This window comes from Aquarana catesbeiana, linkage group LG01 (genome assembly GCF_042186555.1).
Source record: "Aquarana catesbeiana isolate 2022-GZ linkage group LG01, ASM4218655v1, whole genome shotgun sequence".
Taxonomy (NCBI): Eukaryota; Metazoa; Chordata; class Amphibia; order Anura; family Ranidae; genus Aquarana; species Aquarana catesbeiana.
In genome coordinates this window covers 478,803,985-478,826,542 of record NC_133324.1, presented here as the reverse complement: position 1 = coordinate 478,826,542, position 22,558 = coordinate 478,803,985, and the positions used below count along the sequence as shown (strand labels likewise).

General features: G+C 39.7%; 1 protein-coding gene across 2 annotated transcripts in view; it reads right to left on the bottom strand.

The window, feature by feature from the left end:
- Positions 1–210: 210 nt before the first annotated feature.
- ECPAS (Ecm29 proteasome adaptor and scaffold) overlaps positions 211–22,558 on the bottom strand; it is a 185,067-nt gene continuing 162,719 nt past the window's right edge. For both annotated transcript variants that reach the window (XM_073591496.1, XM_073591490.1), the window contains exons 37-49: positions 22,266–22,355; positions 21,669–21,735; positions 21,476–21,567; positions 21,054–21,120; positions 17,172–17,363; positions 13,636–13,850; positions 12,264–12,307; positions 11,821–12,013; positions 9,963–10,104; positions 9,427–9,532; positions 8,605–8,693; positions 2,320–2,391; positions 211–472 (exon numbers count right to left, since the gene is read on the bottom strand). In XM_073591496.1, coding sequence (XP_073447597.1) covers positions 333–472; positions 2,320–2,391; positions 8,605–8,693; positions 9,427–9,532; positions 9,963–10,104; positions 11,821–12,013; positions 12,264–12,307; positions 13,636–13,850; positions 17,172–17,363; positions 21,054–21,120; positions 21,476–21,567; positions 21,669–21,735; positions 22,266–22,355 — 1,509 coding nt within the window. In that variant the 3' untranslated portion in view covers positions 211–332. The remainder of the gene's footprint in view (positions 473–2,319; positions 2,392–8,604; positions 8,694–9,426; positions 9,533–9,962; positions 10,105–11,820; positions 12,014–12,263; positions 12,308–13,635; positions 13,851–17,171; positions 17,364–21,053; positions 21,121–21,475; positions 21,568–21,668; positions 21,736–22,265; positions 22,356–22,558) is intronic.

Sequence of the window (22,558 nt, the reverse complement as noted above, 5' to 3'; positions counted from 1 at the left end):
ACCCTTCCCTACTTTAATTCAAAACTAAAAGGCTTGGACTAAATATACAATTTCACAACTATATTTTCCAAATGTGATGTGATGTCATATGTAAATGCAAATTAATCAGTGCACATTTCCTGCACAGAACACTCAAGAAACATATTGTAGATAGGCCTTCGGCAATTTATAAACGGTTATAGATGAAGATTAGAAAAATGTACAAGAAAATAATTCATGGACATTTATTGTAGGCATGGAATGATGCATGCTATAGAACATATGCAAACTTGGAAAGAACAGAATTCAAAATCCACAGCACATGAATTGCACAGTAATGTAGACAAATTGTTTTAGTTTAAGCTCTCTAATCGTTTCTTTAGTAATAATCCTTTGTCTTTCAGATCAGGCCTGCTATCTTGTTCCATTGTAGATAAAGAAATAATTAACAAGTGTCTGCTTTCTACTGTAAGACTTTCCCACTGTTTTGAATCTGGAAAACAAAATTAAGAGTATTTACTAAATAAAAAAAGAAAACTAAGCCAAGTTAGCAAGAGAAGTTGTACATATAAATATTATTTTAAATGGATTGGACAGATGTGGCTTAAATAGCACAATGCTTTTACTACACTTGATCTTAGCCAAGTAGGGTAAGAACCATGGGATTCAAATACACACATCTTAGTCTAAAACATGAAAATGATTAGATATGGATAACATGCAGTGTTTTACTTATCAAGCTAAATTTGTAAAAAGCACAGCTTTTTAACTGGCTTCATAAAACTCGGGCATTTACAGGTACTTTGGGCACTCCAACATTTTAATTTCAATGTTTTTTGATGAAGTCAAGTCCTGACCTACCCCCTCCCACACCTTACTGGCTTTTGAGGTTACTGATCTGAATTATAGGCCAATATGGTGAAACATGACATACTGCATGTTTATATGCATTTGTATTAGAGTGCTTTCCATTTTAGGGTTATGATGACTAAAATGCAAACCCCAAGTATCATGAGAGAGGGATTGGCTACCATAGTGTAACACTACAGCGAGCAGCTCCTGCACTACCATAGAAACATAGATCTTTTAAATTGACTCAGAAAGCTTCAACACAAGTCTATGTCTCCAGGAGGCCAGCCTTTAGGACCAGGAAGAGAATAGCGACCTTAGGTTGGGGATCTCTGAAAGTATGAAAACGACATACTGACGGATCTGGCATAATTACAACTCAATATTTGGGCTTGGCCATCACCTCATTCTGTAGCCTCCCTGGCGGTTTTCCTGAGTGTGGCTCGGGGTTAAAATTCAGTCCCATTAGCGGTAACCCCGAGCCAAACTTGGGATTGCATTGCAGGATCCTGGGGCGGCGTTACTTACCTTGTCCCTGGGATCCTGCGATGTCCCCCGCAGTGTCCGAGGGCTCCGTCCTCCTCCGAAGCCTCTCCGTGCCAGGCTCCGTTCCCTGTGAGCGGCGCGACGCACGGGGGCGGAGCCTGGCGGCAAATTAAAAAAAAAGTAAAAATAATAACACATACAGTACTGTAATCTTACAGATTACAGTACTGTATGAAATGATTTCACATCCCTTTTGTCCCCAGTGCTTTGTCCTATGCCCTGCATGCAGTTTTACATGATATACACTGTTCTTTCTGCCTGGAAACTGGAGATTGTCCATAGCAACCAAAAAGTGTCCCTTTACGTCAAAAGTGGCTTTAGACCAGCTAGAAAACAGCGATAGTAAATTAGAACACTTGCAGAATTGAGCGATAGTGAATTGTGGGGAATTTTATTTTATTACTATTTTTTTTTTTTTTATTATTTATTTTTATTTATTATATTATAATTTATGTTTTTGTGTTTCAAACTTTATCATACCCGGGATATCTACTAGACTCTGGTTTGGACAGATTTAAGTGTGTTATTGTTAAGATTTACAGACCTACAATATAAAACGCCAAATTTCCATGGAAAATAACTGTACCGCTTTCAGCACCTAAAATCCGAAATAATCATACCGCCAGGGAGGTTAAAACATTCCTGTCTTTTATTTAGTAATTTTTTAGCAAAGTATATTTTTACACTTCTAAACTACAGCTAAGGTCTGCTTTAAATACTTTTTAAGGGTTTGTGCACACCAACTAAATACTGCAGTCCCAACACAAAGACAATGCAAATGCAAGTCTGGTTTTCAAAGGTGCCAGTTCACATTGATGTGCACTGGAAGAGAATGAAAAATGCTGCATTTTAGCACAGCACAGATTGTTGCTGCACATTACAACTCTGTTACATTGTTTTTCTGACAAGAATTACAAGTACACCTCACTCATACAAATGACTCACCTTCGAGTTTCTTTATTAGTAGTTCCAATATAGAGAGAGCTTCTGTTCTTATTGATGAATAACTCTTATTTTCTAACAAAAGTAAAAGAAAAACATTGATGCTTGATAAAACATTATAATTATCTACATACATTTTACGATATAAAATATGAAACAAAACGCAGGGAACAAATCAAGCACTATTTACATCAAATGGACCAGATAACCCCGATGTAATCACAGGAGGACAGAAAAAAATACTAAGGAAAAATATATTACTAGCCTCAAACTCCAGCTGCTATATGCATGCTGATTTATTAAAAACATAGGAACCAGTGTGCGCCATTCCCCCTCCTTAGCGGTGTAACAGGTTAGTATTGAGGGGACCATGGAGGGAGAGTGGGGGAAGAAAAAAAAAAATAGAGATGCGAATGGTTCTGCTATTAGTGTATATAGAATATGTTTTTTGTTCAGACTAGGGGCCTTCTTTAACCACCTCAAGACAAGACAGTTTCACCCCCTTCCTGCCCAGGCCATTTTTTCAGCTTTCAGTGCTGTCACACTTTGAATGACAATTACTCAGCCATGCAACACAGTACCTAATGTAATTTTTATACTTTTTTTTTTTATAATGGCTTGAAACAGATGAAGCTATTTTTTGGTGGTATTTAATGCAGTTGTAAACCCTGCTTGGTAATTTTTACCTACAGCTAAGCCTATATAATAAGGCGTACCTGTAGGTAAAATGAATATCTTATAAATGTGCACCATTTAGGAGATATTCGCCCTGTATGCAGCCAGTGACATCACCAGTGCATGCACGCTGAAGTTCTGGCAGGGTATGCTGAACCTTTAAAGCTTTGTGCTGGAACCGAGAGCTACTACTCAGGAGTGACAACAGCGCAGCTCTGGCCAATCACAGCGCCGGAATCTTGCCAACCCGGAAGAAAGACAGGGGGAACAGGTCAGCCCTCTGAGCTGTGACTTTACAGCGCTGGAGGGTTTCGTTCCAAGAAGAGTATCTCATAATGTGCTAGTATGCAATACATACTAGTCCATTATGCCATTGATCATCAGGTTTTTTTTGAACATCCACAGTTTACAACCACTTTAATCTCCACTGATTGGTTTTACTATATAATCAAAAAGATACCAAAAACTTTGAAAATAAACCTCAACATTTTTCTTAGTTTCGGTTATAAAATTTAGCAAATAATCTTTCTTCATAGATTTGGCCAAAACGTATTGTTACATTTCTTTGGTAAACATAACCCGAATCCGTGTATATTTGATCTGTGTGAAAGTGATAGAGTCTACAAACTATGGTATTTTGATACCATGATATTTGAAAATTGATCAGTCCTGCTGTACTGACGGCCTATCTAATTTCTAAAGGCCCTAAAATGCCAGGACAGTACAAATATCCCCCAAATTACTCTTAGAAAGTAGACAGTCCAATGTATTTAAAGTGATTGTAAAAGCAGAAGGTTTTTTATCTTAACACATTCCATGCGTTAAGATAAAAAGCCTTCTGTGTGGAGCAGCCCCCCTAATAATTACCTGAGCCCCATCTCTATCCAGCGATGTCTAAGAGAGTGCTTCGGCCATCTGGGACTCTCCCTCCTGATTGGCTGAGACAGAGCAGCAACACCATTGGCTCCTGCTGCTGTCAAAGTCAGTTAGCCAATGAGGAGATAGAGGGAGTGGGGCAGAACCGCGGCCCTGTATCTGAATGGATACAGGGAACTGCGGCTCGGGTCCCCCCAGAGCAAGCTGCTTACTGTGGGGGCACTCAACCGGAGGAAGGGGCTAGGAGCACCGAAGAGGGACCTGAGAAGAGGAGGATGTGGGCTGCCCTGTGCAAAACCATTTCACAGAGCAGATACGTAGGTTTGTTATTTTTATAGAAAAAACAAGACTTTAGTATCACTTTAAGAGGAATGGTGAGTTTCTATGTAAGTTGTAATTATTTGGAAAATGCAGAAAGAAAACGAAGATTAAAATTTTTACACAAAGTTGTCAAATTAATAAGATATTTCTCACACACAGCATGTGCATACTTATAATTACCACCGAAAAAAACATTCTGCGATACCACGTGAGAGACTTTAATATTTGGACTGATTATGTTCTGGACATTGTATCTTGTGTATCACACAATTCAACTAATTGTATCAAAACCAATGTACTGTAATGGCTGCCTCTACACAAGTGGTCAGGGAATATAAGCCTAGTGTAGCATCACCTATAGCAGTTTCAGTTCCTATATGCCAATCAAGCCTAGCTTACTGGTAGATGGCTGCCCCAGGAACGTCATTGTTCACTGGCCAGGAAATACAGGGGGGGAAAATGCCACAATATCTTCTTTAGTTGAAGACAGCAAACCTGACTTTAGCATCTGAACAGGAGGCAGAGTGATGTTAGAAGCCGTATACCCTTAATTCAATAAAAGTAAACATCCACTTATATGCAACATTGGAAAATCCACATACAGCGATGAAAAAGCATCATCATATCCAAGACACCTCCACACTGAAAGATCCAGGATCCACACTGAAGTGTCTTCCGGATTCCCTTAGCTGATATCTCAGGACTTTATTACATAAGGCTGGTTAATAGTTTTTGGACTTTGACTTTTTACTTTTTTTACTTTACCTGACCCCCCTTATCCCACCTGTTTATCACACTTTTGTTTCACATTTAGCGCTTCAGTTTATTTGTTCTTTTTTGGATTTAGAATCTGCTTATATCATTTTTCAAATGTGGTTTCCTTATAACACTGAATGTATTCAGAGACTACTGGTTTCTTAACAATTGAATTATTCAGGATGTATTATACTTTCCCACACTATGATTTGAAATAGTGCCCTGAAACCAAAATGGATGTAAAAATAGAATGCAGTGGTATGTCTGCCAACGTGGGTCACTAACAGAAACAATGTAAATAATATCTGCAGACTACTGACAAATTTAGGCAAACAAACATTTAGAAACAGAAGTAAAATGTCACTTCCAAGTTTAAAACCAAACAACTGTTCAGCCAGGGTAAGTCACTGCAGTAGAAAAGGTTCTAATCTGTTAAGATGGACAAAGCTTTATGGCGACCACAATCTGGCACGTCTTGTGACAATGAGATCTGCCTATTATTGAGGTGTACTCCATGCACAATATACAGTTAGGTCCATATATAGATTTGGACACAGGCACAATTTTTGTTTTTTTTCCAGGTATTTACCAAAATATATTCAAGCTATAGTTATACAATGGATATGGGCTGAAAGGGCACACTCTCAGGTTTAATTTCAGGGTATGTGAATCCAAATCGGAAGAAGGGTTTAGGAATTACAGCTCTTAAGAATAGCCACCCACCCTTTTTTAAGGGACCAAAATTAATTGGACAATTGAATCAAAAGCTGTTTCATGGCCAGGTGTGGGCTACTCCATTATTTCTTCATCAATTAAGCAGGTAAAAGGTCTGGAGTTGATTCTCAGTGCGGTATTTGCATTTAGACTCTATTGCTGTGAACCTACATCATTTGTTCAAAGGAGCTGTCCATTAGGCTTGGCTACTGAATCGAATCAGTAAATCAACACGCTACAGAGTTTGAATGAATCGAATCATGAAAGTGAATCTGATTCAATTCATTGTCAAAGATCCTCCTCTTTCAGGATGAGTAGAGAGGGAGCTGAAAAAACAGTAGCCTCAGCTCATGATTTCTAAAATTAGCTATAACATGATTAAGTGTGAGCCACCAAGACTTCAAGTTTCTGAATAAATCACAGCAGGCAGCAGCTAGTCAAGTCCAGTCTGTGAATGACTCACTCAGAAAAAGCACACAAGAATCAACATTATTGTGTAACATAAGTTGTGTGAGCCAGCAGCATGACATCTGAATCTGTGAGTGACTCATCAGAGCACATTAGATTCATGAGCTGCTGTGAGAAGTCTCTGAACGAGGCTCAGTTCATATTGGTACGATCATGCATGAAACCCTGCAGTTCGCACATCGCACCTGACTCACTGGCAGTTCACACTGCCGTATGTAATTGCGAATACAGTGCCAATACAAAGTTAATGACACCCCCAGATCGGTTTGCATATCGCAGTGCTAACTGTCTATTCGGACAGGTATCGGATCGCATGGGTGTGTGAACATCCATGCGATCTGATTCTGGTGCGGACTAAAAAAAAGGTCCTGCACGACTTTGGTCTGAATGTGATGCGAATTCAGCCATACAAATCTGTATGGCTCAATTTGCATTGCACAGACATGTAATTTAGCTTGGAGGAGATGAGTCTTTAGTCGATTCAGTGATTCGAATCATTTCACTGAACTGATCCAAATGATTAGAATCACTAAAATGAATCAATCTGCCCAAGTCTACTGTCCATGCAAGTGAAATAGGGCATTGTAAGGCTTCAAAAACGAAAGAAACCCACCAGAGAGAGCAGCAACATTACGAGTGGCCAAATCAACAGTTTGGTACATTCGGAGGAAAAAAAGAACGCACTGGTGAGCTCAGCAACATAAAAAGGCCTGGACATCCACAGAAGACAACAGTGGTGGATGATCGCAGGATTCTCTTTATGGTAAAGAAAAACCCCATTCACAACATCCAGACAAGTGAGGGACAATCTCCAGGAGGTGGGCGTATCATTGTCAAAGTCTACAATCAATAGAAGACTTCACGAGAGAAAATACAGAGGGTTCACCACAAGGTGCAAACCTTTCATAAGCCTGAAGAATAGAAAAGCCAGATTAGACTTTGCCAAAAAACATCTAAAAAAAGCCAGACCAGTTCTGGAAAAGCATTCTTTGGACGGATGAAACCAAGATTAATCTGTACCAGAATGACGGGAAGAAAAAGTGTGGAGAAGGCTTAGAACAGCTCATGATCCAAAGCACACAATGGCATCTGTAAAACATGGTGGAGTGATGGCATGGGCATGCATGGCTTCCAGTGGCACTGGGTCATTGGTGTTCATTGATGATGTGGCAGAAGACAGAAGCAGCCCAATGAATTCTGCAGTGTTTAGAGATATACTGTCAGCCCAGATTCAGCCAAATGCAGTAAAGTTGATTAAACGGCGCTTCACAGTACAGATGGACAATGATCCAAAACACACTGCAAAAGCAACCCAGGAGCTTTTGAAGGAAAAGAAGTGGAATATTCTGCAATGGCCGAGTCAATCACCTGATCTCAACCCAATTGAGCATGCATTTTACTTGTTGAAGGCAAAACTAGAGGCAGAAAGACCCACAAACAAAGAACTGAAGATAGTTGCAGTTAGAGCCTGGCAAAGCATCAGAAAGGAGAAAACCCAGTATTTATTTATTTATTTCAGGTACTTATATAGCGCCATCAATTTACGTAGCGCTTTACATATACATTGTACATTCACATCAGTCCCTACCCTCAAGGAGCTTACAATCTAAGATCCCTAACTCACATTCATACATACTAGGGACAATTTAGACAGGATCCAATTAACCTACCAGCATGTCTTTGGAGTGTGGGATGAAACCGGAGTACCCGGAGGAAACCCACGCAGGCACACGGAGAACATGCAAACTCCAGGCAGGTAGTGTCATGGTTGGGATTCGAACCAGCGACCCTTCTTACTGCTAGGTGAGCGTGCTACCCACTACACCACTGTGCCGCCCAGTAATGTCTATGGGTTTCAGACTTCAGGCAGTCATTGCCAGTAAAGGATTTTCAACAAAATATACAAAAATGAACATTTTATTTATGATCATATTCATTTGACCAATTACATTTGAGCCCCTGAAAATGGGGACTGTGTATAAAAATGGTTGCAGTTCTTAAAATTTGTACTTGATATTTGTGTTCAACCTTTTGAATTAAAGCTGAAAGTCTGCACTTCAAATTCATTTTTATTGTTTCATTTTAATTTTTTTCTGGTGGCATACCGAGCCAAAAGTATGAAAATCGTGCCTCTGTCCAAATATAGGAGGACTGTTATAATTGTAGATACAGCAACCTTCAACTCATGAGATACATGTGGTACCTTTTTCCTAAAAAGGTATCAACTGAACATTGGTCACTGGAAAGGTTTTAGAATATGGAAACCTTTTGATAACCCTGTGTGAATTCAGAGAATGTCACTATCGTTTGACTTAAGATTGGGCAACAGCCACTAAGCGGTGATTTCTCAACCTTAAGGGGAACGATAATATTCACAGCAAAGTAAGAAAACAGCCAAATGGACAACATGAAGTGCTGAGAAGGACAAGAGACAACTGCACACAGAATAAAGATGCAATGAGAGGTAACTGGCTATACCTAGTGAATGCGCTATCGCTGGACAGGCTTCTGAGAGGATTTCTGTAAGGGCCACAATGTCTGAGTGCTCCTTTTCTAAAATCAATAACCTATTAAAGGAAGAAAAAAGCATGCAACGTTTTCATCAGTTCAATACATGTCACATGCTAAGTAATTAACGTAAATTAACGTAAAATTTTTCCTCATATGTTATTCATCATAGACAAATCTTTGAATAACTACTATGCTATTCTTGTAAGTGTAGGTTTGAAATATTTAAAGAAGCAAATTGTGGCAACAGCTGCTAACAGCTTCTTATTAAACCACAACACATCTGGTAGAACAGCTACTTCAAGGGGAAGTAGAGTGGTAGAGACCCCAGTAACATCCCCAAACCTTCTTTTGCATGCCAGCATTGCTTTCAACAGCAGGAAATGACGCAGTGGCTAACAGGCATAGAGAATAAAAATGAGGTAGGTTTTAATCCTTCCAGGTTTCTACTGCTGTATACGTATTTAGGAAGGCGGCACAATGCTCCCAGTCCTAATTTGAAAGCTAGGACTGCACCATAATGCAGGTGACAGGGGAACCAGATTGTTTACAGCCATGTGTGAGCACATGATCATGGGTGGGGGGAATTTTCCTACAGTAGTAAAACAGCCAGAGAGGAATTGCCTACTTCCCCCCCATTTAAAACCTTTGGGTGTAGTTCTATTTATGTAACTGTATATAAATAAATGTATTTATGTAAACTGTGTGAGCCACAGCACAGAGAACAAGACAGTTATAATATATTCCCCTAAAATTTACTGGGTGTGTTATTCATGCTGCAGTCAAACTTACCCCTGAAAGTAGGCAGTCATAGACTGAAGCACAACATGCTGGACCTTCCATGTGCTCAGTTTTAGTCTTTCACACATTAGCTTGCACACTTCGAACCGATAGCAGCCTATTAAAATGAAAAACAGGCAACACATAGTTCACTTACTTTTATACTTTTTGCCATTTATGAACTAAATTGTTTGTTGGCTGTTTCTATCCCTCAAAAGATTTTCAGTGTCAGATGTTCCCATGAGAGTCTGTGCCCCCTGAAGACAATACTAGGGTGTTACACTGTGGTAGGTGAAATTACCATTTATCCTATAGTTCGAATCAGGCAAGGCAGCAACGTACTATCAGTAATCCATAGGACAGAGTTGAGATCTCTAGCCACTACAGTCTCTGAAACACATCTACAAAAACCTTACGTTTTGCATGAAGTTTGATTTTATATTTCGGTCTTCGTACAAGCTGTAATATGATGTCTTCCTTTAATTAGACACCAAATTGCTTTGATTCCCAAATGTGCAAAGCTGCTGGTATACAGAAAAGGGCCTTACACTGAGTAGCAGGGTTCCTGGGCCAAGCCTTGCCTAGAGTTGAGAAGGCACACAATAGGAACTCTGTCTGCAACTCTTTTGCTTTCTCATCCGGATCGTCTTCCTCTTTTGGTGACTGCGCTCCCACAGTTTCTAGTGAAGTCTATATCAAACAGATAAGAAGAAGTTCACATTTTATCCAACATGAACATTGGTCTTCATACAGATAACAGTGTATTAAACCAAGACTGTTATGTTCACCTCTGTGTGTTTGATTCACAGGTCTTGCCAATAAGACCCATTACTATTAGTAGTACAAAACCGCTAACATAAGTAGAGATAAACACAATATTTACGTTTTAGCTATACTTTTTCACAGCAGCCAAAATCTGATTTAGAAGACAGTTTATAAATTTGCCACTGTAAGGTGTGCCAAAATCCTCCCTGTTTTGGCAAATGTCTTATTTATACTTTTTGTATCATGATTGGCACAAGATGTTATCTCCTGATGATGTAAACAAAGAAGAAGTATAGGATCACATGAGGCAATACACTGCAAGGACTAAGGCTGGTCCAACGTGCTGAACCGGCTGAGACTCGAACCATTAATGGACAGGCTGAATGTACCAAGTTGATCAATCTTGGGTCCAACCAGCTTGCCGGATTCTCTTGCGATTATCACTAACGGCTGCTATTGGACAGCAGCTAGCAATAATCACTGGGAGAAGACAATTGCCCTGCAGAAGGGATTCCCGCATTAACACGGTCTGAATTTCTTTCCTGCAACCACGAGAAACTTGCTGCTTGTATGGCCAGCCTAACAGTGTCAGGAGTTCTTAACACAATGCTAGATAATGTAAACAATATGAAATAAAGATAGATATTCACTGTACTTGGCAGCGATGGGTTAACATTGACTGAAATATCGCCATCCAGATAAAATAACTGGAAGCTTTAGAAGTCCAAAATCCAAGCCAATACAGCTGGTGTCCACATTTCTTTTTTTTAACTTTTTTTTTCTTGTTCCCAAACAACAACTAGACCGCAATAATTAATCTTAAAGTGAAATTAAAGGCAAGTATTTTTTCTTTTAAAAATAACACACATGTACATGCCATAACACTATGTGATTGGGTTATCTACTATTATTTATCCACCAGTCACTCTCTGTTCATTTCAGCCGCATACTTCATACAAAGTCCCAAACTGCCCTTCCCTCTTTTCAACATAACAGGGATGGAGGCATTCTATGGCAGATGCCCAAGCCTCATATAAAGTCCCAAACTCCCCCCCCCCCTCCTTTTATAAACAAACATGTTATACTTACCTGCTCTGTGCAGTGGTTTTGCACAGAGCAGTCCTGATCCTACTCTTTTCGTGTCCGCCGCCAGCCGTCCTGGCCCCTCCCTCCTGCTCCCATAGCAAACAGCTTGCTGTGGGGGCATGCAAGCAGGCTCACTCCCGAGCCACTGATCTGCATGTCCATTCAGACACAGAGCCACAGCTTGCCCCCCACCTCTTCTCATTGGCTCACTGGCTGTGATTGACAGCAGCAGAAGTCATGAGTAGGGAGAGTCCTCAGGGAGAGGACACTCTCGTGCACATTGCTGGATCATGATGGGGCTCAGGTAAGTATTAGGGGGGGAGCTGCACACACAAGTTTTTTTTACCTTCATGCATAGCATGCACAAAGTTTAAAAACACCTTTGGCCTTTAGAACCACTTTAACCCACATTTTGATATCAAATATTTAATCCATTCGAACAAAACACTGCACTGTGAATAACTCATACATGTTTTTTTCTCTGTTGGTTGAACTGGATGGACTTGTCTTTTATTCAACCAGATTAACTATGTGTAGGTATACAAGTAAATATACCTGTTTTATCAAGGGAAAGAGGATATCTGTCAGTTCCTGGAAGCGATCCTCCTTAGTAGATTCAAGTACATCAGCAGCACACTTGAGAGCAACTATCTTGTACTTGACATTTTCTTTCCGACATTCTTTTAGTACAGCCTGAATTATATCATCTATGGTGGGCTGTTCATGAGCACCTTCCTTCAACTGTTTGCTGTGGAGGGCAAGAGAGACAACAAACAGCCCATTTTAAATTTAGCAAAGCAAAACAAATGACAACAATCGTGTATCAAATATTACACACATTTATTTAGCATTTTCTTATGGGCCGCAATGGCAGCCTGCACATTACATTCATGACAAATTTACTTTATATTCATTTATGCTGCTTCCAGAGAAAGACTTTGCAGCAGGCAATATAACATAGCAGCAAGTTTTTTTTTTTTTTAGTAAACAGTGCTTACCTACAACTGGAAACCACAGTTCCAATAGCTTTTAGAAGTTCTTCCTGTAAAATAGAACACATTAAAAGTGTGACGTATTCTAAAAATACAGACACAGAAAAACGCTTAAAATATTAAAACAGCTTGGCTAAAAATCATGTATATAATAACACTTGGACATACTGTGTAAAATTATAACTAAATGTTAACACAAAATTTGTTTATTCTGCCTTCCCCGGAGAGAGATCTGCTAATCTGTCAAAGCTGTCCTCAAAGGTTAAACATTAAGGATGCGCCTTAATAATATTTTATTGTATGGTCTCAAAAAAGATAAATATACAGATTATGCACTTTTATAATTATATGCAAATTACTATAATTTTTTTATTCCAATACAAAGGAGATTATATATATAGGAGTAGGAAGACTTTGCACTGTTTCTTCGGCTTCTTCTACTGAGAAAGATGGATAGTTTTGCCACCAGTAGGATCCTTGATGATGGTGGTAACTCAGATATAAAAAATTTCCTGCAGCCGCCACTCTGATAAAAGTGATCCAGCGGCTGAGTAGAAGCGTCAGAAGGGGTTGACTCCTCACGCCACTTTCCAGTGGGGAAAGGAATAACAAGTGATAAACAAAATTAAAAGGGGCAGTGTAAAAATAAAGAAAAATGTAATAAACTAAAGCAAAAAAAAAAAAATCTTTAAAAGTGCCCCATCCTCCCATACAGTGGTGAACGCATAGGAAGGTCACTCCTACATATGTAAATGGTGTTTGCACCACACATGTAAGGTACTGCCACGAACGTCAGAGCGAGAGCAATAATTCTAGCACTAGACCTCCTCTGTTAACTGGTAACCTGTCAAAATTTTTAAAGCAAAAAAAAAAAAAAAAGGAATATTTTTAAAGCATCGCCTACGGATAATTTTAAGTACCGTAGTTTGGCGCCATTCCACGATCCTGCACAATTTTAAAGCACGACAGGTTAGGTATCTATTTACTCGGCGTAAATTCAAATTGAATTATATATTGTGTTTTTTTTTAATTCATTAAAGCACATTTTTTCCTGTGAAAACACTATGCGACATAAAAAAAATTCCAATTCCTCCATTTTATTCTCCAGGGCCCCTGCAAAAATTATATATATATATATATATATATATATATATATATATATATATATATATATATATATATATATCCATCTATCTAAAGCAGCAGTGAGCACGTCTTCAGCAATAACCCCTTCCATGGTAGAAGCTAGCAGACAGTGGGGATTTTAAAGGAGCCCAGTGATCAAACTGATAAGTTCACTCCCACTGCTCAGCCTACTTATGTCTTCAGAGACATTGCAATACATAAAAAACAAACCATTAGAAAGATGGATTCAGACCTTGCCAGCCCACGTCCTTCCTGGCAGACCCTGCAGAAGCGTGTCGAGAACCATTCCCAAGTGTGGAGGAACCAAGGAACCAGTTTGTTGTTTGGCTATGGAAGCCATGGCAGCAGCACCCTGTGCTTTCATCTTCCAAGATGGAGACTGCAAAGCTTTCTGAGTAATGTCAATAAGCTCCTTCATGTACAAACGAATACCACCACTGATACTTCCTGTAGGCATCACAAAACAAAAAAGTTAGCCAACCGTTAGTATGCTAGATGGATAATGTCAAAGAAGTGGTGACATTGCAGACTTTTTCCAAGCAAGTCCTATGTTATGTTAAGACGTTATGAAAATATTTTATTATGCTGATATGAACTACATAAGTGGAAGCTGTAGCTTTAAAGAACTATTCTATTTTTTATAATTTTACATTTACTTTGTATGCCCATTGAACATTGTAAATGCTGTGACCTTAAATTACATTTTGTTCGATAGGTAACTTCTCTTCCCCCGCTAAACATGCAAACATTGATTTATTTTTCAGCAAAACAATGCTGCTATGTTTATTTCCAAGAGCCTTTCTATAGGGAAAGGGATCTTGCGAAATATAGTTTTGAGTTTCCAATGTCTGCCTCTGCAAAAATTTTAAAAGCTGATGATGTCACAATAGATATTAACAAGGCCAAGGATAAATCCAAGGAAAAAACCAAGCTTACTTACCGACCAGCCCACAGACAGCCGAATCGACCTAACAGTATGCGTTAAACACAGGGGTTTATTTTGCACGCATTTGCAAATGCATGCGTAAGCTAGAGCCTCACCAAGGCACCCTGCGTGCAGACTAAACCCCTGTTTTTAACGCATACTGTTAGACAGGTTGATACGGTTGTCTATGGGCTGGTTGGTAAGTAAGCTTGTTTTTTTCCTTGGATTTATTCCTGGCCTTGTTTATATCTTATGTGCCCTCCAATGCTGCTTACTACAAAGGCCAGCTATAGCTGGGGGCAGTGGTCACTTTTTTGTATCACTGTGTGTTGGTCAGGCAACGCACTGACACTTTCGCAGCCATTGAGCTATATGCTAGATGCTGAGTGTGCTCCTGTACCTTTAAGAAGGGGTGGGGCTCCCCTTCAGTCCATCTGCCCTCCACCTAGCCATCAGAATGCATGTGCCTCCACTGTAGGGTCACTCATTAGGTAGTGATAAGAACTACAGATACCAGGGTGCCTTGGCGAAGTTCTGTAGCTTGCGCATGCATTTGCATATGCGTGCAGACTAAACCCCTGTTTTTAACGCACACTGTTAGACAGGTTGATTCGGCTGTCTGTGGGCTGTTCAGTAAGTAAGCTTGGTTTTTTCCTTGGATTTATCCTTGGCCTTGTTTATATCTTTTGTGCCCTACAATGTTGCTTACTGCAAAGGCCAGCTATAGGTGGGGCCAGTGGTCACCTTTTTTGTGATGATGTCACAGGGAGCAAAAAAACGGTTTCTCACTACAAGAACAAAGTAAAAGAAAAAAAATAATTCTGGGATGTGCTCTAGTGGGAGAGGGGAGGTTTGAGGGAACATTTGTTTAATACCTGGACATACACTTTAAAAACAGTGAAACATTAACCGAATGTATGTCAGTATATTATTATATCCACCAAATTATTGTGTTGCGTTATGTTTTAAAGGATATTATAAGGGCAAAGATGCCCATGGCACACAAGCATAAAATGGTATTCCTCCCTCTTCTTAGGGAAGCATTTAATTCACCCTTCATGCCATACAAATAGCAAAAGGAAACCTAACATTGCATGAAATGAGCTGTGGCCTTTTTACAGGAAGCACCCAACTGTGACCAATTCGTGAAGCATTGCTTGCTTCAGCCAGCATTTTGAGTGATATTGATCTACCTGCTCTATTAAGGCATAAACACAGACACTTGCATTCTGTGTCTGTGCTGTGAAAAAGTATTTGCCTCCTTCCTGATTTTTTTGCATATTTCTTACACTTAAATGATTCAGATCATTAAACAAATTTTAATATTACACAAAAATAACCAGAGTAAATCCAAGATGCAGTTTTTAAATTATTTCATTTATTAAGGGAAAAAAGCTGTTCAAACCTGCCTGGCCCTATGTGAAAAAGCAGTTGCCCCCTCCCATGCTGAATCATGAATGAACTGTGATTAACCAAAATTTTTTTGAAAACCGAGTTAAATTTCACTTGCCACACCCAGGCCTGATTACTGCCAGACCTGTCGAATCAAGAAATCATATAAATAGAAACTGTCTGTCAAAGTGAAGCATGCTAGCAGGTCACAAAAAGCCACACATCATGCCACAATCCAAAAAAAATTCAAGAACAGATTAGAAACAAAGTAATGTACATGTATCAGTCTAGGAAGGGTTTCAAAGCCATTTCTAAGGCTTTAGAACTCCAGTGAACCACGGGAAGAGCCATTATCCACAAATGGAGATAACTTGAAACAGTGGTGAACCTTCCCAGGAAAGGCCGGCCTGCAAAAATTACTCCAAGAGCAGGACGACGACTCATGCAGGAGGTCAAAAGAACCCAGAACATGTAAAGAACTGCAGGCCTCACTTGCCTCAGGTAAGATCAGTTTTCATTCAACAATAAGAAAGAGACTGGGCACAAATAGCATCCATGGGAAAGTTCCAAGTCCAAAGCCACTGCTGACCAAAAAGAATACAAAGGCTCATCTCACATTTACCAAAAAACATGGAGTGATGAGACAAAAATTTGACTTTTTGGAAGGTGTGCGTCCCGTTACGTCTGTCATAAAACCAATACAGCATTTCATAACAAGATCACACCAACAGTCAGACACGGTGGTGGTAGCGTGATGGTCTGGGGCTGCTTTGCAGCTTCAGGACCTGAACGACTTGTCATAATTGATGGAACCATGAATTCTGAGCTCTACCGGAAAATCCTAAAGGAGAATGTCTGGCCATCAGTTTGTGACCTCAAGCTCAAGTGCACTTGGGTTATGCAGCAGGACAATGATCTGAAACACAACAGCAAGTCCACCTTCAAATGGTTCAAACAAAGCAAAATGTAGGTTTTGGAGTGGCCTAGTCAAAACCTGGACTTAAATCCAATTGAGATGCTGTATCATGACCTTACACAGGCCATTCATGCTGGAAAGCCCTCGAATGTGGCTGAATTAAAACAATTCTGCAAAGAAGAGAGGGCCAAAATTGCTTCACTACAATGTGAAAGACTCATTGCCAGTTATCGCAAATGCTTGATTGCAGTTGTTGCCACCGAGGGTGGCACAACCAGTTATTAGGTTTAGGGGGCAATTACTTTTTCATATAAAGTCAGGCAGGTTTGGGCAGCTTTTTTGCCTTAATAAATGAAACCATCATTTAAAAACTGCATTTTGTATTTACTCGGGTTATCTTTGTGTAATGATACAATTTGTTTGATGATCTGAGTAATTTAAGTGTGACAAATATGCAAGAAAATAAAAAATCTGAAAGGGGGCAAATACTTTCACACAACTGTATAGTTCACCGTTTTGGAAATGGTAAACTTACCTGGCACATTCTCTTGCCACACTTCTTTCCAAAGATTTGCATCATCTTTGTCTCCCTTTTCTTCATCAGACGCCTCATGCATAGCAAGAAATGCCAGTGGTAACACAAAACCTGAGTGGTTCTTCAGCACATCAGGACTGTAGCGACTGATAGCATGAATGGTTAAAGTGCATCCACTTCTGTATACTGGTTCTGTGGAAACAAAGCAGAAGAGAATGTGATAAGATGTGTGAATACTACAATGCCACAGGCAAGTTTTGAAATTATTTGCAGCAGTTTTATTTCTATTTTTTTCAAGCAGTGTGTCTACTGCTAAAAAAAAAAAAAAGTCAACTTGATGGCTGTAAAACCTAGTGTTTTTTTGTTTTGTTTTTAACAATCCTTTGTTAGGCGACCAAACAGCAAGGAATCTACAAAAAGGGTGTAATTGGAAATGGCTATTTGAAATAAACAACAAGAAGAGGTTCTCAGGTCACCGGATTACAGACAAAAGACAGTGGAATAGATTGCTGCACTACCAAACCACATGGATAGAAATTTAAAGTATTAAGAAGCCAACTTCTAACTTCAAGAATTTTACAGCTCTATTTGCGAAAATGCCATCCACAATTCTGCCCCCAGCTACATCATTAACCTGGTCTCAAAATATCCAAATTGCTCTCTTCGTCTCTCGTAAGACCTCTTGCTCTCTAGCTCCCATGCCCCCTCTTCCAATACTCACCTCCAGGACTTCACCCAAGCTTCTCCCATACTTTGAAACTCCCTACCCCAATCTGTTTGACTATCTCCTAATCTATCCATCTTAACAGGTTGCAGACCAGCCGCCGCAGTTTTACTGCGGCAGGTTGGCTCCGCTGCGCGAAATCACGTTATTGTACGTGATCTCACGAGGCCCAGGTAGCAGGCGCGCTCTGAGTCTGACCGCGGGTCCCACCGGACTCGATGTCTGCGGGGATACCCGCGATCGTCTCACGGAGAGGAAGAACAGGGAAATGCTGATGTAAACAAGAATTTGCCCTGTAATCGGGAGTGGTGATCAGTGTCGTGTCACACATAGCCCCCCCCCCCCCAGTGTTAGAAAAACTCCCTAGAACACACTTAACCCCTGCAGCGCCCCTCCTGGTTAACCCCTTCACTGCCAGTCACATTTACACAGTAATCAGTGCATTTTTAATCGCATTGATCACTGTATAAATGTGAATGCTCCCAAAATAGCGCCAAAAGTGTTCGATGTGTCCGCCATAATGTCGCAGTCATGATAAAAAAAAAATCGCTGATTGCCGCCATTACCGGTAAAAAAAAAAAAAAAAAATAATAAAAATGCCATAAATCTATCCCCTATTTTGTAGACGCTATAACTCTTGCGCAAACCAAACGCTTATTGCGATTTTTTTTAACAAAAATATGTAGAAGAATACGTATCGGCCTAAACTGAGTAAAAAAAATGTTTTTTTATATATATATTTTTGGGGGATATTTATTATAGCAAAAAGTAAAAAAATTGTCGCTCTTTTTTTGTTTATAGCACAAAAAATTAAAACCGCAGAGGTGATCAAAAACCACCAAAAGAAAGCTCTATTTGTGGGAAAAAAAAGGACATTAATTCTGTTAGGGTACAATGTTGCACGACCGCGCAATTGTCAGTTAAAACGACGCAGTGCCGAATCGCAAAAAACACTCTGGTCAGGAAGGAGGTAAATTCTTCCGGGGCTAAAGCGGTTAAAGAAGCCGATCCTGCTTCTAACTAATACACTGTGTTTTTACTTTCTCCATCAGCTCATCACCATAGTGATTACCTTCTGTATCAATTGACCCTCCCTCTTAGATTTCAACCTCTAACGAGCAGGGCCCTCCGATTCCTCTCATACCAAAATTGTATTGTAACATCTGCCTTCATTTTGTAAAGTGCTGCTCAAACTACTGGCGCTATATAAATCCTGTATAATACTTTACAATCTTGACTGGGGTGTAACATTAAAGTAATAGTAAAGGTTAAAGAGAAACTTCAGTTTAACCACTTTAACAAAGGGCACTTTCACCTATTGCGCGATCATCCAATGTTGTACCCAAACAAAATTTTTACCTTTTTTTGAGACAGAGCTTTCTTTTGGCGGTATTTAATCACCACTTGTTTCTTTTTTGCTAAACAAATTAAAAAAGACCGAAATACTGCAAAAACTATAGCTGCTGACTTTTAATATACAGATATTACCAGTCCAGGGATCCAGCGCTGTCACCAAAAAAACAAAAACAAACCTCCAAAACAGGCGGGGGGGGGGGCAATCAGTGGAACATTCTTTTGCAAATGAAGTTCAACTTTGTTTTTTCAATTAAAATATAAATAAGATATTATACCTACCTGCGCTATGAAAAGATATTGCACAGAGTGGTCCCCTACCTTCTCTTTTTCAGTGCCCTGTCGGCAATGTGTGTTCCTCTCTTCCTCTGGGTTTCTCCTCAGCAGACCGGGTGCTAAGGGGGCTCCTGTACAGGCATGCTCCAGAGCCACCGACGTTACTGGTAAGCCATGCCCCCCCCCCCTTCTCACGGGAGTTTGACTGACAGCAGCAGCAGGAGTCATAAGTACAGTGTGACCAGGAAGATCGATGACTCAAGTCAGGCAAGTATTTAGGGATGGGGTTGGGTAGATTATAGAGTGGGAAGTTTTTTTTTTTTTTTTTTTAACCTTAATCCAGATATTGCATTAAGGGTAAAAAAACTGAGTTGAGAACCACTTTAATTTGTATTATTACAGTCACAGAACATGAGCATGATTAAAGAAGTATGTCCAGAGCGGTCTTAATTGCTTTATGGCTAGAGGTCATTAATACCTGATGCCTAGACCCAACTTAACACCATCAATATAGATCAGTTAATTTGATATGGATACTATGACTAACTTGCCCACTTAAATAATTTTTACATGTAAGGCTTTTACCTTGTACACTAATACCCTCTTGAGAATTTTTCTATTCTAGACTTAAAGGATAACTAAAGGTTCTTTTTAAAAAAACAAAACAAACAAACATGTCATGTTAACCCTCCTTCTGGGGTCCCTCAGCGGCACTCTTGGCTCCTCCTCTTCGAGTGCCCCGGAGAAGCGCTCTCCCTCAGGGCACTTGTGTCCTGCTGCTTCCACTGACACAGACAGCAGGACTCAGCTCTGCCCCCTGGCTCCCGCGTCATTGGATTTAATTGACAGCAGCGGGAGCCAATGGCTGTGCTGCTATCAATCAGGACCCGAGACACCAGCTGGAGCGGGTTTGCTCGTCCCCTGCGCAGGAACGATCGGGCTCAGGTAAGTAAAAGGGGGGCTCTGGGAGGCTGGTGCACTACAAGAGGTTTTTCACCTCAATGCATAGTATGCATTGAGGTGAAAAACTACAAGGGTTTACAACCCCTTTAAGAATGAAAGGGAAAAACATGTTTCATTTTACTTTTTTTTAAGATAGTACTTTTCTTTTTAAACTGTATTTCTTTCTGTGTGCTCAGCAAGTGCACAAAATGAAATAGCTTGACAGTTAGAGCCAGGAGATGCTTGTTTACTATCAAATTTTATCTGACCAACATGCAACAGCTATCATTGTGATCACATGACCAGGTAACATGCTAAAGGTTCCCAGTGGGTAATGGGGAATAGAGCTGTAAGTGACATCCTCATCTGGAAGCTAACCAGTAGCAGCTCTGCTGTAGTCATCAAATGTGAAACATCAATTACCATTCCCTTACCATGGGGAACCAATGCCTGGGAATGTCTCTCTACAGACTGAGGATGCTTAGCAGTTAAACATTTAACATATACGATGTACTGTATTTACCTACAGAATTGCCTGTCTGTACAAGAATAGTATGTTTCACCTACTTTTCTACACTTTTGCTCACCTTCTTTTTCCATGTACCAGGCACTTAACTTCTGGAGTAATTTTTCTGTGCTGGTATCCCGAGTAGTCTGTAAAAAGAGTTAAAATACAACATAAGTTTGAACTGGGATGCCATATAAAATGTTCCCTTTGCGTTGGATAGGATATTATAACCCTGAGCTTAATTAATGTGTTTGTTGGGGAGATTTTCCCTCACTTCCTGTCCTGCATACACCTCCTCTACTATTGTAGAGGAGGTGTATGCAGGGAAGAAACTGTTGGGTTTCTTCCCTTAGGTCTCTGTTATAACTGTCAGCAGAAATTGAATTTAGAGGAAATTCTATAAATTTGGATATGCAGCAAACATTCATGACAGAGGCCCCAACAGATGTATCAAGACAATTAAACTTTAAGTAGAAATACTGAAATATAAAAAAAACTTACCCGAACTAAATGCCCCAGGGCAAAGGCATAAGATTTCTGTACAACGCTGTTTCGATCACTTAGTCCACTTAATAAAGCACTCATAAGTTTGCCTGGTAAAAACAGTTTTAGTAAGCACCAGTATAACTGGAGAATTATCAAACAGATAAGCTAGCAAGTAGCACTCTGAAGTTACTGTGAAATATCAGCTTACCAGAATAAGGCATTAAGTCCTGGGGACATTGTGTTGTTAAAGAAACAACAACACTGGCACATCCACCCTTTAGCATAAAGAAAAAACAGGTTACACACTGGGGATTAAAGTTTTAATAATGAATCTCTAAAGCTCAAAAACACAATTATTCATAGAAAGCCACTGTAAAAAGGTAACTATGCTCTTTCACCCATGCCTGATAGTTTAACTATACGGCCATATTTTTTCTCCAGCGGCACAAATCCTAACGGATTGCTTGTTTATTATATGACTGATAGGTTACATTTGGTCAATAGCAAGGTTAAGAGATTTCTGGCAGAAATTTTACAGCAGGCTAACAGATACACTTCAGTTTGCTAGCAAACTATAAAAGTATTTGTTGGTCTAACAGAGTTGGCTTTTTCGCTTACCCTCACATAGTAAATAACCTTCATATACAAGGTTTGAATCTTTGTTGGCTATAACTTTGTTATAGCTATAGCCAGCGCAAATCTGCATGTTTTAATACCTGGTTACACATTATTTGTCAATACTTTCATATGCACATTTTAATTAATTGAAATTAATAGAAAAACAGAACACATTCCTGTAGCTTACCTTTGTACCTAGACCAAGTCCACTTTTAATCAATTCGCACAGCCTTGGGACAAGTTCAGCCAGGACTGGAACATCCAGGTGCTGAATACACTACAGAAACAAACAACTCCTGAGATAGTAGCCTTTACTTCTTCACAATTGTGAGACCATCATTACATGTGCTTTAGTGGCAGCAGTTTGCTATTACAATGGAAAACTGGGTAACAATACACACCAGTATCAAAAATTCTTAATGAATGTTTGCCAAATGAAAATGACTGCCAACGAAAATTTGACTGGAATACCAGATTCTA